A 14,774-nucleotide genomic window follows, 5' to 3' on the forward strand; every position below is an offset into this window, starting at 1 on the left:
ATAGTCTTCAAGCCAGAGGGTGTGAACGCTTCAGTAGATCTCATTGATGAATCTTCTATAAGCAAACAAATTTAATAGAGAGTGGAAAAGATGCATTGGACTAATTTTCAAAATGTGAATTATGTGCCAAGACTTCATGTCTCATATCTTAAAATAGAAACATAATTAATGGATATTGTAACAATTATTTAAGAGAAACTCTTGAAAATTTGATATATCGGAGTTTCAATATAATATCTATATATATTTTTTGAATATCAAAATTTTTGATACGATATCTGATATGATATAAAATTTTCAATATAGTACTGTATACCACCCTTATGGGAGGAGAGGCCAAAAAGATTTGTGACAAGATAATTTAATGCGATCATCCACAGACTCACATGTCTATACGCTAAATGATCAACCGGAATGAAAGTAAATTAGGAGTTGTGATTTGCACTAGAGTAGCTATTGATCGTGTCATATGTATTTGTTTAATATAAAATATATTTAATTAATATAAAATATTTAAAAATATAGAGATAAATAAATAAAAAAATTATTATATATTTTTAAAATTAAAATAAATAAAAAAATATAATTAATCAAATGATTTTATTAAAATTTAATTAAATAAAAGAGTGTACGGAATAAAAAAATATGGAATAATAATTCAACGTACTCTGTGAATAATTAAATTTCTTTCATTATAAAATTTTTTATATTTAATATTATAATCTAACTTTTAAATTCTAAAAAAAATAAATGATTTAACTATAAATAAATAATAAAAATGGATACTGTTCTTACACGCACAGGACACGTATGATCAAGGGATTCAGGGCGCCAATTGTCAATGAGTTGAAATTCAATAACACTAAACAGTTTCTTAAAAAAAATAATCAGATATAATTTTCACAAACTCCCCATCATGCAAGAAGACTCGAGCAAAAATAATATATGATATAATTCATTTAAATATAGATGAAAGTGGGATAAAGGTTTGATTGGAGTTGCCCCCATCATTCAAATTCAAATTCATCCTCCTTGTAGCCATAGTCTTCATCTCCATAGTTATAGCCTTCGTCACAATCTCCCTTGTAATCATCGTAAGTACCATCATAATTATCATTCTCAGATGCTCCTGGCTCATCGCCATCCTTGTTATCTAGATTATCTGAATGATCATCCTTCTTGTCGAGAGTTTCGTGAGGATCACCAGCATCTGATTCAACCTTTTGCCTCTTCGCGCTGTCTTGTTCCTGTTGAAAGACATGATCAATAGAATTGAATGCAATCTAAACGAAAATGAAAATAGATGTAGAGTTTATTTCAAGATGATGTTCAAATGATAGAATTTTATATGATGTTGTCGATATGGAATCATCTATACAAGTTCTAAAGTCGTCACGAGAATTCTAGAAAACTCAAGTTGTCAAGCAGTCAGTAGATAAACTACAATGTCTGGCAACTAACTTGCCTACAAAACTACTTTATTTAGCCAAAACTATGAACTCTGGTTATCATTTTCTCTTCAACTTTTTTAGAGCACACTCACATAAAGTTTACACATTCACAGTGTGGAAAATTACTATGATTGAACAAAAGCTAGAAGCACCTAAATGAAAAGTATGGCAATATTTCCATTTTAGGTAATTTTATAATATAATATTATAATATTGCAAAACAATCAAAGTTTTCATAACATGACTTGAATAATCCTAGATTTGAATAAGAAACATATCGCCAAAGCAAATTGAAATTTTTTATTGGTTCGATCGCTTTAAATAATTGTAGCATATGGATGAAAGTATGACTTGCATTAAATATAAAGGAAAAGGAAGTAAAAAGTACCAGGAACATATTTTCCAGCGCTTCGTAGTTGACTTTTGAGCTGAAAGTCTGAAACAAAACATTATATTGATTATCAAAATATGGGAATTATTAACATCCATGATTAATTTGTCTCTTGATAGGCATTCAATATCATAAGTGCATGCAAAAACAAAATCATTCATACCTTTTTCTTAAGCATCCGATGTACAGCTTCAAGAGGAGTCCGTGCAGGAGTCATATTTTTAAGTTCTTCAGCACGTCTTTGTTTCTTTTCCTACAACCGAGATAGCAAGAGAAAAATAAATTGTACAAAGAGGAGAAAAACAATCAGACAAAATATATTTTGAATGTAAATTTAGTAAAATATTTTCATGATTTTTATTGTGCAAGAAGAATCCAATGGTGGATAAATTTAGGGAATACACACAAATGGATGTACATACAAAACATGGTATGAGTTGAAGAAGCATAGAGAATAGGCAGATTGGAAAATTCATAGTAGAAAAGTGAGGATAGAGAAAGAAGTTTGCCCGGAGAGGATAAGGAAATTGTTCCTCCTTTGTGTTCCCTTAAAGAAAAGCAAATGAGGACAGCAATCTTTCTCATCATTTCCTAAAGGAAAAGAAAGAGGGGGCAATTTAATTTTGAAATTGATTTTTTTAGAAAACATCAAAAAAACAGATTTGTAAAAAAAAAAATCTTTTAATTTAAATCCAGAACTTGAAATGTATTTAGTCTTTCCACTCATTTAGCGATAGCCAAATCGAGGCACTCAACAGAAATAATTCCTCCATTTCTTCCTTCCCTCTCTCACCTTAGGCACAAACAGAGGGTCAGTTGGATGACTTATACCATTGCATTGCCCCAGTTTACTTTCACTCATGTTTCTGCCCAAGGAAACACAACCTGAAGAAGCAACTGGATGGAAGATTAGACTCCATTATTGCTCAAATAAAGATCTTTTTACTAAACAGCCACCTCTTCATTTGTTGCTTAGTACTACTATAAGCTTATTAGCTTTAATACATTTTAGGTGTTCATAGTTCATATCCACAAAATGCATTGGGTGTCAACCTCTATTGTATATTCATATGGTTTGGCATCAAGACCATACCATAGTCAAGGCAAGAAATGGAACTGGTCACAGGACTGCAACACTAAAACTTCTAGCAAAGGAAAGTTGGAGTTAACACTAAACATCTACCATGCAAAAAGAAAAAAACACTATTCTAAATTTAGATGAATAACTACAAGATATGTATAAATTACATAGAAAGTGGAAAATGAATATACGCCAAATACAAGCACATCTTATATAATATGCAATTAACAAATACTAGTTTTGCATCAATCAAAAAGGTACACAAAAAGTATATCATATTAATAAGCACCTTTTTGAATTTTGCTAGAGCTGCATTAGTTGCTTCCGCAAGTTCCTTTGCAACTAGCAATTCTTCTGAACCATTTGCAAACTGCGCTTCATATGCCTCCCGGGCAGCTGCAGCAGCAGCTTCCTTTTCTGCTTGTTCCTGCTCAACATGTATATCATGAAATCAAACCTAATATTCAAATGAAAAAATTTATGAGCATCCAAGAAATTTACTAGTCACCTCAAGATACTCTTTGTTCATTTCTTCCCATATAATCTTTTTAAGTTCCTTCTCTTTCTCAGTGTGCAGATATCCATTTACCTAGCGAAAATGATTTTTTTGAGAAGGAACAAAAGTTAAAGACATACTGACAGCAAAATTATTTTTCACATAGGTGATGAATGAACACAACATGGAAATGTTTTGAAATTTAAGCAATTCACACCCAAAATTGCTAACACGGATGACATACCTCAGCATCATCAATGTCCGAAAAATGATCGCTCCCATCATCTTCAAAGTCTGAATAACCATGTTGTTCACTGAAAGTTGATGGGTCAATCGACTCATGCCCAGCAGAATCTTTTGAAAAGGAGAGAAAAATAACCAAGATAAACTACCATTAGTGCCCAGAAACAAAAAAGAACCACCAACTTTATAAACTTTCAAAATAAAAAAGGTGTATGGGTTTTGTACCACCATTTCCAGGTTCCTTTGATTCCTTTGATGTTTTTCCTTCAACAGGGCCAACAGATGGAGTCGAACTAACATCACAGCTTCCCTCATTCTGTAATAGCCCGTTGCACACACATTTAGGTACCCAACTAAGGTTCTAATTAAAAAAAAATCAAGAAAACCTCAGGAAAGCTACATTTTTGCATGCAAAGAAACTTGGAGATTCTTCCGTGTCAATGTCGGAGCTATAAGCTGATTCTGTAGATTCAGTGGTGATTCTAGGCTCTATTAATGCATTTACCAAATTTTGAAGCAAAAAAGAAGGATAAAAAAGACAATGAAAAATGATAGTATAAGGTGGATATCCAAATAACTCAAAGTAGTAGAATAATACGAGGAGCCCCTTAACTATCAAGCTTTCAGGAAAAGTAATGCATAGGTCTCTATTATTGGTGCAAATGTTAGCTGATGTGCCCTAACATGCAACACCATATATCCAAGCTGCTAAAGGCCAAAGTAGGGGCATACATATGAGGTCCAACTATAGTGGAAGAAACTGAAAACGTCACTCATTTACACTTTTAAAATCAGCAAAGCAAACACAAAGATAGCCTTTTCCCTAAAATTTAATGAGTATTTCTAACATTGGTTCAAGGCTCAATATTGTAAATTTAAGGAGGTCACATTAAAAAGGTACAAACTAAACTTCATCGATTAGATAGTAGGCTTAAAAAATGGTATGTAAATTTGCCTACTTCATACATAAATTATAGGGTATGTTGATACTTGTGATGCGACTCATATTACCTTCATTGTAGAGCAGCCTCAACTCGACACTGGCCACATTGTTGTGCTCATTGTGACCATTACTCATCCTCATTGCACATCAAAGAGGCACAGTGTGCAATGAGTGTCATCACCCAGCTCTCTAGGTTGTTGAGTTCATTATTGATTTTGTCATGAGAGATTTTAGTAATTAGTGATTGAAGAAGTGAAGTCACCCATGGATTAGTGTCTTGTATATATATAATAAGATCTTGCATTGCCCTATTTAGTGCTTTGAATAGTTGAGAAAAAAGCAAAGGAGTTGTTGAGAGGGGAAGACAATGAGAGCTAGATTCATGTGTTGATACTAGGCATAGCAAAGTTGATAGACCATGATGACCAAGCTATTTTACAACTCCAATATAAAATTTTGGGTTGATTTGGTGGAAGAATTCATGTATTTTTATCAAATGTAATGACTAAATTTCTTTTGGTACTAATGTTGCGTTTGTTGTTTTGCTGCAAAGACAATTGTGGATGGTGGAAAGAACTTATTGGAGTTGTAAGGATTTGTGAGCTAGATTGAGTTGATATTTTTTGGTTGCTTTACATTTATTTTGAAAATCTAATGATTCAACTGAGAAATTGTTCACAATAAGTTAAATATCAAAGTAATCATTACTAACTTCCTTGACTTCCTGCTTGAAGTTGTTTTTGGAGTATGGAAATAGGAATGCAAAGTGATCTTGAAAAGGGTCTATAGGACAATTTGGTCTTTTTTTTTAATTTAATCCCTTATCTTCAATTTATCCTCCCAATAAAGCATGTTGAAGAAAATTTTAAATTGTCCATCCACCCGCCCCCACCATCTCCTCAAGTAAATAAGATGATGGATAATTTTTGCTCTTCTTATCGTCCTACCTCTTATTAGCATCCACCACTCTCTCATCCATCCTCCCAATTAATCAGGCCCAATGCTTGTGTGATTAATCTAATATGCAGCTTCAGCAATTTGTGGTTTCTTTATAGTTATTATTATCTATCTTTTTTATATGGAAATTTCTTTTTAACTAAACTATCTAATAATAATAATATAATATCCACAAATTCAGTCACCAATACTGAAATCTACTTGAAAATTTTAAGATGAGAAATATATGATTCGATTGAAGGTGTCCAACATTGTGAAACAAAAGTCCATTTTAATGTTCCAAAACTTTTAAGAGTTTAGGAGAGGCAACTGACTTGTAGAAGACAAAGGAAAGTCATATCTTAACTCATTCACTAATGAACAAATGTAGAAGACCAATGCTATAAATTATAAACAATAAAATGTTATTAAGCTGATGACTCACAGTGATATTTATATGCTTCTCGTTTGTTTGCTGGTTATCTAGGTTGGATTCTTCTGGTAATTTTACTTTCTCCATCCTCTGCTTCTCAGCACGTTGAAAGGCTGGAGGATCAGCACCACCTTGAAGTCCCCCAGATATTTCAACGAACTGGCAAAAATGAAGAATATTTCCTATCTATATAATTCTTGACAACATAATAAATAACTAATGTGTAAAAAACTAGTATGTACCTCATCATAACATTCCTTACAAAGTCCATGAGCAAAATGAGATGTATCAGTTTCTTTGTGTTTACATATAACTTTGCCAGGCTTAGGTAATTGATTGGATGGAGATTCTACATCTAGATCTTCAGCCCTTGAAAGGAACTCCTCTATCTATACAAAAACAAAAAAGTTAGTAAGGATGTAATCAACTTCGTTTTATAAAGATTTGATTGCCAAAACATTTGCATAAAAGTATGTGAGCCCAGTGAGATTCTTTTAAGGACTCTAAATAAATTTACTGTGCAGTTGCTGTTTGAATTTGAGATATATCAAACTATCATACTTTAATACTTTCTCTTTGTTTACCCATATCCCCAAGTCTCAAACTAATGTTCCCTACATTGATAATTACTTTGTTTAGATATAGTAAGGAAATTCCTATGAAACGTACCTTGATCAAATATCTATGAACCTATCCATAGTGGATTGCTCGCCCAATTTACTATGAACCCATTTTTTTTATATATAATAAGTAGTCGACAAGCTTAATTGAATCATCAAATTTTATTTCATTTCATGCTTCGGCACCATGTATTTGACACTCTTAGCATGATTAATTTTGTTCACTAATAAAGACTTGATTATCATAACAGCAGTCCCAAGAAACAGAACTTACAAGAGATTGCCCTCGTGTTCCTATAGATGTATTTACTAATAGTATGAAACTGGTGTTCATAATTATTGATGCTCATGTCAACCATGGGATGGTTTCCTAATTTCCTAACAATCGATACTAACTATAGTTGCATGAACTATGCCCTCGAGTTTTCAATTAACCCAAAATTGAGCTAACAAACTTGCACCAATACAAACTCATTGAGCAGCATACATATGGAAGTCTTAAGAATCTGGCTTTCATAAACAATTATACTAAACAAAAACCTTTTTTAGACACAATGTCCAGCATATTTGAATTAGCTTATAATTGGTTGGATAACAGTGTCACTCAAACTTGAGTTAGCATAAGCTACAGGATCTTTAAGGAAGACAAGGGGAATTTTTTTATCAAAATGTCCTTATTGGACAAAAATATCTTACTATTAGCTTTGCCAAATATTGATGAAAAAAGTTCATGCAAACAATGAGTTAGATTCAAGGTTTAGTTACAAGATTCAACTAACTAGCTATTGAATATTTGAAAATTTTGTTCTCTTTCATGTAATCCCACACCCAAGATAATGTGGAAACACATCCAATGATGCTTATCATCGACACCTGAAAATCATACGATGATAACATAAATTTTAAAGAGTATCTTATGAATGTTATTGATGTGGCGTTGAAGCAACTATCTAACAAACCACCATGAGATCTATTCCTCCACTAGATACCCATAATCCCCACATATAAATCTAAAAACACATTCTTAAAGTCAAATTTTTTTACTATGATTAGTGACAAGGATCAAGCCTCCTTAGTATCCTACATAGAGAAAGAGAAAATATGTTAGCCTCCTCTCTTCAAGCCTTGAAAGAATCGAATCCCCATATAATACCATTCTACTCTTGCACTACACTATTCCAAAGTAGCAGTATTTCACTACATTAAAACAACTAGTTTACACTCGCATATACAAAAAATTATCTATATAGGATAGCAATAAGCAGTCAAATAACCATGGTATGGCATATCACCACCATATTTTAAAAAGCTAAGCCATGCCGATCCACAACCGTGAATTTTACCATTCCACCTGATCGATACCATATATTAAAACTGAATTTATAGGTTATTTTATCATTAGATTTAAAAGTAAAATAAACACCATAAAATAAACATGAAAGTGAAATCAGTTACACAATAAGCTATATCAACATTAATTAACATTTGTTCAAGTATATGAAAACTTACAGTTAAGCTACCAGACTCTGTACTTTCAAACTCTAGTAGCCGTCTAGTTAGAGTCGCTTCACAAATGTGTACAACAGAACCCTAAGTAAACACACACAAAAAAGTCTTGCAGCAATTAGATAAACAACCATGTTGTATGAAAACAATAGATAATATTTAAAATTTAGGTTTTAGATTTGACTCTCCAATTCCATAAAATTGTAATAGTAAAGGGGAATTCCACACGGCATTGAATGAAAATATACCAAATATATTCTCAAAAATTCACATGGATTAGAGCCCAGAGAAATTTAACCCAATAAAGCAACATGATCAACACTTTTTTGTCAAAAACAAATAAATATTTTCATAGTTATTATATGTAACACAACAAAGCATTTTTTCAACATCGTATAGGTATAATATAATTGCCAAAGTTTCACATCAATTTCATAAATTTGTAAAATATTTTAACTTGAACAAAAATTATTAACATTTATCTTCTAAACAATAAGAAGATCAAGCTATTGTAAGCACAGAGGAAAAGCCAAAAATATATATAAGAAAAAAATAAATCAACTTAAAATTTTATTAGATAAAATTTCCAATCGCTCAAAGAATGTAATATGTCATGCATGAAAAAAAGACTATTGGTTAAATTTGTCTTATAAATTTGCCCCAACAACTTCAAGATGACTACTGTTATCATTTACACATTTTGTAGTGGAAATTACCTAAAAGGTTTTCCTTAAAATATTTGATTAGGATTAATTGAGTTCCAAGCTCTTAAGTTCAACATGAAACAGAAAGGGGAATCCTGTGGAACATTGGATGACATATCGCAGTACACATTTAGAGTGGAAGTTAGCTAGAAAGTTTTTTACTTACAATATCTGATTTGGAGTAATTAAATCCATGAGAATGTACAGATATGTATAATGCGGCACCACATAATCCACTGGGTTTCCTCCCTGTCTAAAACCATTACAAGCACAAGCAACAAATTTACTTATGCATAAGCAATTGAATTTACAGATTGAAAAGGACTATGCCAATAAAGAAGAATACCTGCATCCAATCTCTTTTCATGCTTGCAACCAAGCGAAGAGCCGTATCAGAAACTGCATTATTCTTTCCGCCTAAAAGTCCTAAATTTCACAAGTTTTATGTTAATGAATTCACTCTAGTCTAATCTAATATCCTAACTAAGTTATCTTGACGAATAAATAGGGTGAAAAGGGAAAAAATGAATAAGGCCCTCTTTACTATAATAATTTACTGATTACAAAATACATATTTCCACCCATAAATGTGAATATATCTTGGCCTTGGATAAGTTGTCTATTAATATGAAAATAGTTTGCCACAAACAAAGAGCTAGCATGTTGAGCAAAGGTGCTATTTTCTACTAAGTTTGCAATAAACATGGAAGGGAAGAGAAGTTTTTCGCGCAGCAACAAATAGTAATATCCTAATTTAAAGAAGATATGAACAATTGACAAATCAGACAAAATCATAGTTATACGCACTAATAAATCAAACTCCAATGACAGACTGTAATTAGAGAAACCAAAATGTAAGCTTGATCACTAAAAACCAGAAGAGTAAATTCAGAATAAACCAAACTGCAATCCATGCAGTTATAGGAACCTAAGACACTAGATAAATAATGAAAACCAAACTTTAAGATTGTCTGCAGCACAAGGAACTATGCCCCTCAAAAAGAAAAAATTTTAAATAAAAAATAGAAAACAAAGTTTGCTTACGCTCTGAAAATCGATGGATAAAAAGACTTGGATCCACTATATTCTGGACAATTGGGTGCTCCAAGAGCTGCAAAGTTTTACAAAGTTGCAGAAACACAGCTCCAAGCACATATCTGAAACAAAATATAAGTGAGCATTTTATCTTGCCTGCCTGGCACTAGTTGTGCTAAGGGAAAAAACCCAAGAAATTCTGGATTCAAAAGCATGAAGAGGCGAAAAGGAACAAGATGTACATACACATTTATCTGCAAGTAGTCAGAAAAATCAATGAGAAGATAGTCCATTTTCTGTTGCCTGGAAAAAGAAGCAGTTAAATTGCCTGAACGAAATTCTAAATCAACTTACAACATTGATATATGCTTCAAAGTTGACAGCCATTGCTAATCACCTTCAAATTAGTCAGTTTTTAAGTGATAACGTAGAACAATGTAACTTATATGCTCTCATCTCTAACACAGAGAAGTATAATGAAAAAAGAAAAACATGGTTGCATAGATAATAAAGAAAAGCAATCATATAACCCATAAGCACATTAGAAATTCTTAGGAATATTTACAAATAAAAACTACAAACACCAACTAGATTGATACCAAAAGGAAAACACTTGTAAATTGAAGGCTTGAAGTTTAAAACATAGAGACTTCAGGAAATAAATCAGATTTTTTTAATTGTAGATATATGTAAATGGAAAGTCATGAAATGTTTTAATATTCATACAATGAGGCTTCGTCTACCCCTCCCCTACTCCAACATTGATATTCTAAAAGAACTACTCATAAGTTTTCAGATTTAGTATATTGATCAGTGTTAAGAAACAGCAGAGCAAAGGAATGACCTTGACCAGTAGGCAAGCTAAGCCACCACTAGTCAAAATGGGCAGGTTCAGATTGGGCACATATGCATTAATATCCCGTGTGTAACAAAATTCTTGTCCCCCATGGTTGAACCACTTCTAAAAGCTTAAAAAACATACAAGCAGCATGGCATTATTAATTGTGTGATGGCAGTCTACAACCAAATTCATGAATTAATAATGTGTTGTGCACGGTGAGTTTTTGAATGTACAATTACTATATATTGATCATCTGAATGCTAGCATAAGCAAATCCATCAGTAATTTATTAATATGTTTACATTGAAAGATTTGGATATTTTTTATCCAAGGATGGTAGTGGAGAAAAAAGGGGATGACCTTAATGATAAAAGAGTGCATACAAATACTTGAAAAGCATCATTGAGGCCATTATAGTGGTGGCATGACTTAATCATAACCAAACATTAACATGCATTTCTCACCTGCAAGCAAGATAGAGACAAGCTGCTGCAACATAAGGTATCCTGCGTCCTCTGGTGAAATTCTTATCTACTGCCATCTTCAGAAATGGGAATGTGAGACTAAATTGCTTTTCATGTACTGCAACCAAGCTATAAAAATACCTGATAGAAAGCATGAGCATTATTGATTAAAGTATCTCCACCGCTAAGGTTCACGCCAGTTACAATATAGCTAATCTCATCTCTTCCTGGCCAAATAAGGGTGAAAGGAAAAAATAATATTCACATAAAATTAAAAATCAAATAGGAATTTCTAGAAATATAGGGCAGGAAAAGTTATAGAAAAAGTGATAGGGGCATAATTTGAAACTTGATACTCATAAGAAATTTTAGTCTTAATTGCATTAAGCAAAATAACAAATTATGCGCAGAAATATGTAATACTCATATGCAGAACATACTTGGCGATTTCTCAATCAAGAATCAGCTAATTTAGCTACAATACTTGTGTTATATACAAATTTTCTCTATTCCCCCGTTGATTTTGAAAAGGTTTACTTGGCAAAAATTTGATCATCAATGTTCCTCCTCCACAACAAGTAACCAGTAATTCAAATGGAAGCATTGATCTACTTGCATATTTTAAATGAATTATTATAAACAATAAATAATCAAACCAGTAGCTAAATATATGCTCTTACAAACACCAAAAGTCTAACAAGAAAAAAAAGAGTCTTTTAGAACCTGAAGCAAGGATTGGAACATTACCCTTTGGTCACAATTTTTCTAGTTAAACCTATCTGGTTGGACATGTTAGTCTGGACCCTGTTTAAAATAATAATAATAATAATAATAAACTAAAAAACACAGCAGACAAAACCAAGCACAACAAGACCAGATGATAGAAGACAAAACATAAACAAACAAGTCCTAAATCACACACCTTGCATAGGACCATGTGATAACTGAAACTAACAAAATCACAATAGGATGAGACTTAAAAATTAGTGCAGAAGTTTTTTACAGATTGATGAACATTGACGTTGCAAAACACAGAAGCATAACCATGGAATTCTGTCACAAATACAACACCCAAATTTGCATAAACAATCAAATTACAAATCCTAGATTACACAAGGTTAAGATTTTTTTTCCTATGTGAATTTACCTCTCTGTAGAGTTCTTTCATATGATCCAGATAATTCATGTTGCAAAATCTTCATGAGATTACCAGTTAGTCGACTCTGGGGAAAAAAAGAAAAGAATTAAATAAAACAATAAGTTTAGGCGAAAAAATAAATTCAAGTTACTTAAAGGTTCCATGGGTCAACACATGACAAACCTGGCCACTGCTATCCTTTGCAAAAGTGGGACCAGTGTAGTAAATATCTTGATCGAGAATCTTTCCACATAAGGCACAGCACCTGAAACAGTATAAAAAGGAATTTAATGGAATACAATAAGAAGAGGTTATCCTTCAAATCCTATTCAAAAAGTGCCAACATAAACAAACAAACTTGCTCATATCAATAATATTGAACAACTAACACGTATCCGTTGTCGGGATCCCTATAGATAGAGCAGTCGTCGTTACAATGGCTACACCAACCCATTGCCAATGACTTAAATCGACCTACATATGATCAGTAAATTAGCAGAGAAATGAGAAAAACGAAATATACTATTTGCAAAGTAGTGTGTGCATTTATCACTAGAGCATTTACAAATATCAATATGCTAACTATAGAAGGACATGTGAGAGAAATTAGACAACATCCATATATCAAAAAAGAAGCACATTAAGATCTGAAAGAACATAACATCAATGCAAACACTAACAACAATTGGCATGCCCCAATCGAACCCTCTTCCCCTAGCTGGGAATGATCACTCCATTAGTAAGACAATTCCATCAACATGGTCCTCAAACTGATCGAACATTGTGGGTTAGAGATGGTAGATAGTACATGTAAGTCCTAAGCAGCACAAGATAACAAGAGAAAAGATCACATACAACGATATCAAATGCCAAAGTACCTTAGAATAAAATGTATGCAGATTAATTACAGAAAATATCCATGAAGAATCATAAATAACAAGAAATGACAAATCTGGCCTGATGAGAATACCACAAGGTAACAAAATCAGTAAGTAAATAATCCAATTATTCATAGTATGCCCTAGCCTAATGTAAACATCTATTCTACATCAGCCAACATTGAGAATGAAACTGCATGATAAATCTAAAATACCACATAAGTGTCAATAATTAATAGCTGATAATAACAGCATATATTTAACATACTATTAAACAATAACTAATTAACGTCAATAGAAGCTTATAGGCTAACATGATGCAGATGATCAGCGAAAACAACCAGAGTTCATATAGGATATATAAGCAACAACACGAAAAAACTAAATAAAGTATCACAATTCTAAGTGTATAGATGTTGTGCTTCTGATTTAACCCGTAGGCGAACTAGGGGAAGGCCGTGAAGCCCGTAATAAAAATAAATAAATAAAGTATCACAAAAATCTCTCGTAAAGTTAGGTTTACCGATCCCCAATAATACGAGCTCTTACACGTCAATAAGAAAGAGGAAAAGAACCTACCTTCTTCCCCGTGATGTACCAGATTAACAAGGAATAAGCCGGAGTAGAACGCTCCCTTGCTTCTAGGATCAATACTCGATCATAGAGGGCTTCTCAAGACAAAGAAACCCGGGGAAACCATATCACATCGATCCTATATAGAAGTATTCAATAATACCACAAGAAAACAAAATCTTACCCGACAAGGAGCACACGTTCTCACTCGCGTGTCGCGAACTCGCGGCTGCCCAAGGAACGCCAAAAGAGAGAGAGAGAGAGAGAGAGAGAGAGAGAGAGAGAGGCGGAGTAAACTGCGCGGCGAGGAGAGGCTGGCCGCGGCGAGAAGGGAGGTTTCGGCGAGACGGAGGCCGACCTTTTTCCGAACGTGGGAGGAGGAGAGGGTTTTAAAAGGCCCCAAAACTTTGAGTTAATTAAACTCGACCAGAATACCAAATTGAATATTATATAGTTTTTAATTGCTCCATTATTAATTTTAATATGGATGAATAAAAATTTAATTAAATTAAATAAATAGATGGAATGTTTTAAAATTTTAATTTGATTATTTTAAAATTTTAATTTTTTTTTTAAAAAAATTAATTTAATTTTTTGATTTTAAAATTTTTTATTCAATTAAATAAAATAAATTGAATTAAATAAAATAAAAAATAATTTATAAATTTTTAAATAAATAAATTTATAAATTCTTAATTAATAAAATTTTTATAATATTTAAAAATTTTAATTATTTTAGTTAATTTGATTAAAAATTAAATTAATTGATATTTTATTGATTTAATTTATTTAATTTTTATTTAAAAATTTAATCAATTTAATTAATTTTCAAAAAAATTAATTCGATTTGATTTTAATTAAATCCTCAATCCTAATTTTTGAAAACATTAAATCTATATTTGTCATATTCAATGTGTTTTTAACCTAACTATAAAAATATAATATAAGATTCACTAACAATATTATAAGTTAATATTCATAAAAATAATAATTTATAGATAAATTATATTTTTATTAAATTATATATAATTTAATTTTCAT

General features: G+C 32.0%; 1 protein-coding gene across 2 annotated transcripts; it reads right to left on the reverse strand.

The window, feature by feature from the left end:
• Positions 1-878: 878 nt before the first annotated feature.
• LOC141820803 (transcription factor IIIB 60 kDa subunit-like) lies at positions 879-13,985 on the reverse strand. Of its 2 annotated transcripts, none has more exons than XM_074708165.1 (21): positions 13,918-13,985; positions 13,740-13,828; positions 12,672-12,756; positions 12,466-12,547; positions 12,292-12,367; positions 11,286-11,371; positions 11,145-11,221; positions 10,086-10,142; positions 9,849-9,961; positions 9,151-9,221; positions 8,971-9,057; positions 8,104-8,184; positions 6,217-6,363; positions 5,987-6,133; positions 3,888-3,978; positions 3,664-3,773; positions 3,432-3,512; positions 3,213-3,350; positions 2,006-2,095; positions 1,840-1,887; positions 879-1,247 (listed from the first exon to the last, which is right to left on the reverse strand). In XM_074708165.1, the coding sequence occupies exons 3-21, from the start codon at positions 12,734-12,736 to the stop codon at positions 1,008-1,010; spliced, it is 1,887 nt and encodes a 628-aa protein (XP_074564266.1). In that variant the 5' UTR covers positions 12,737-12,756; positions 13,740-13,828; positions 13,918-13,985; the 3' UTR covers positions 879-1,007. The 2 variants fall into 2 exon arrangements, with proteins under 2 accessions (XP_074564266.1, XP_074564258.1); XM_074708157.1 differs by having other exon boundaries at positions 9,151-9,230.
• Between the last annotated feature and the right edge of the window lie 789 nt (positions 13,986-14,774).

Source organism: Curcuma longa, chromosome 2 (assembly GCF_044706935.1).
Source record: "Curcuma longa cultivar G26 ecotype Majalengka, Jawa Barat chromosome 2, ITB_CL_G26_1.1, whole genome shotgun sequence".
NCBI classification, from domain to species: Eukaryota; Viridiplantae; Streptophyta; class Magnoliopsida; order Zingiberales; family Zingiberaceae; genus Curcuma; species Curcuma longa.

Excerpts from the sequence above, each read along its gene's own strand:
- LOC141820803 (XM_074708157.1), bottom strand. The coding sequence starts at position 12,736 with ATGGGTTGGTGTAGCCATTGTAACGACGACTGCTCTATCTATAGGGAT. Across the intron at positions 3,513-3,663 it reads CGGACATTGATGATGCTGAG|GTAAATGGATATCTGCACAC; the intron begins GTATGTCATCCG and ends CATTTTCGCTAG. Across the intron at positions 1,888-2,005 it reads ATCGGATGCTTAAGAAAAAG|ACTTTCAGCTCAAAAGTCAA; the intron begins GTATGAATGATT and ends GTTTTGTTTCAG.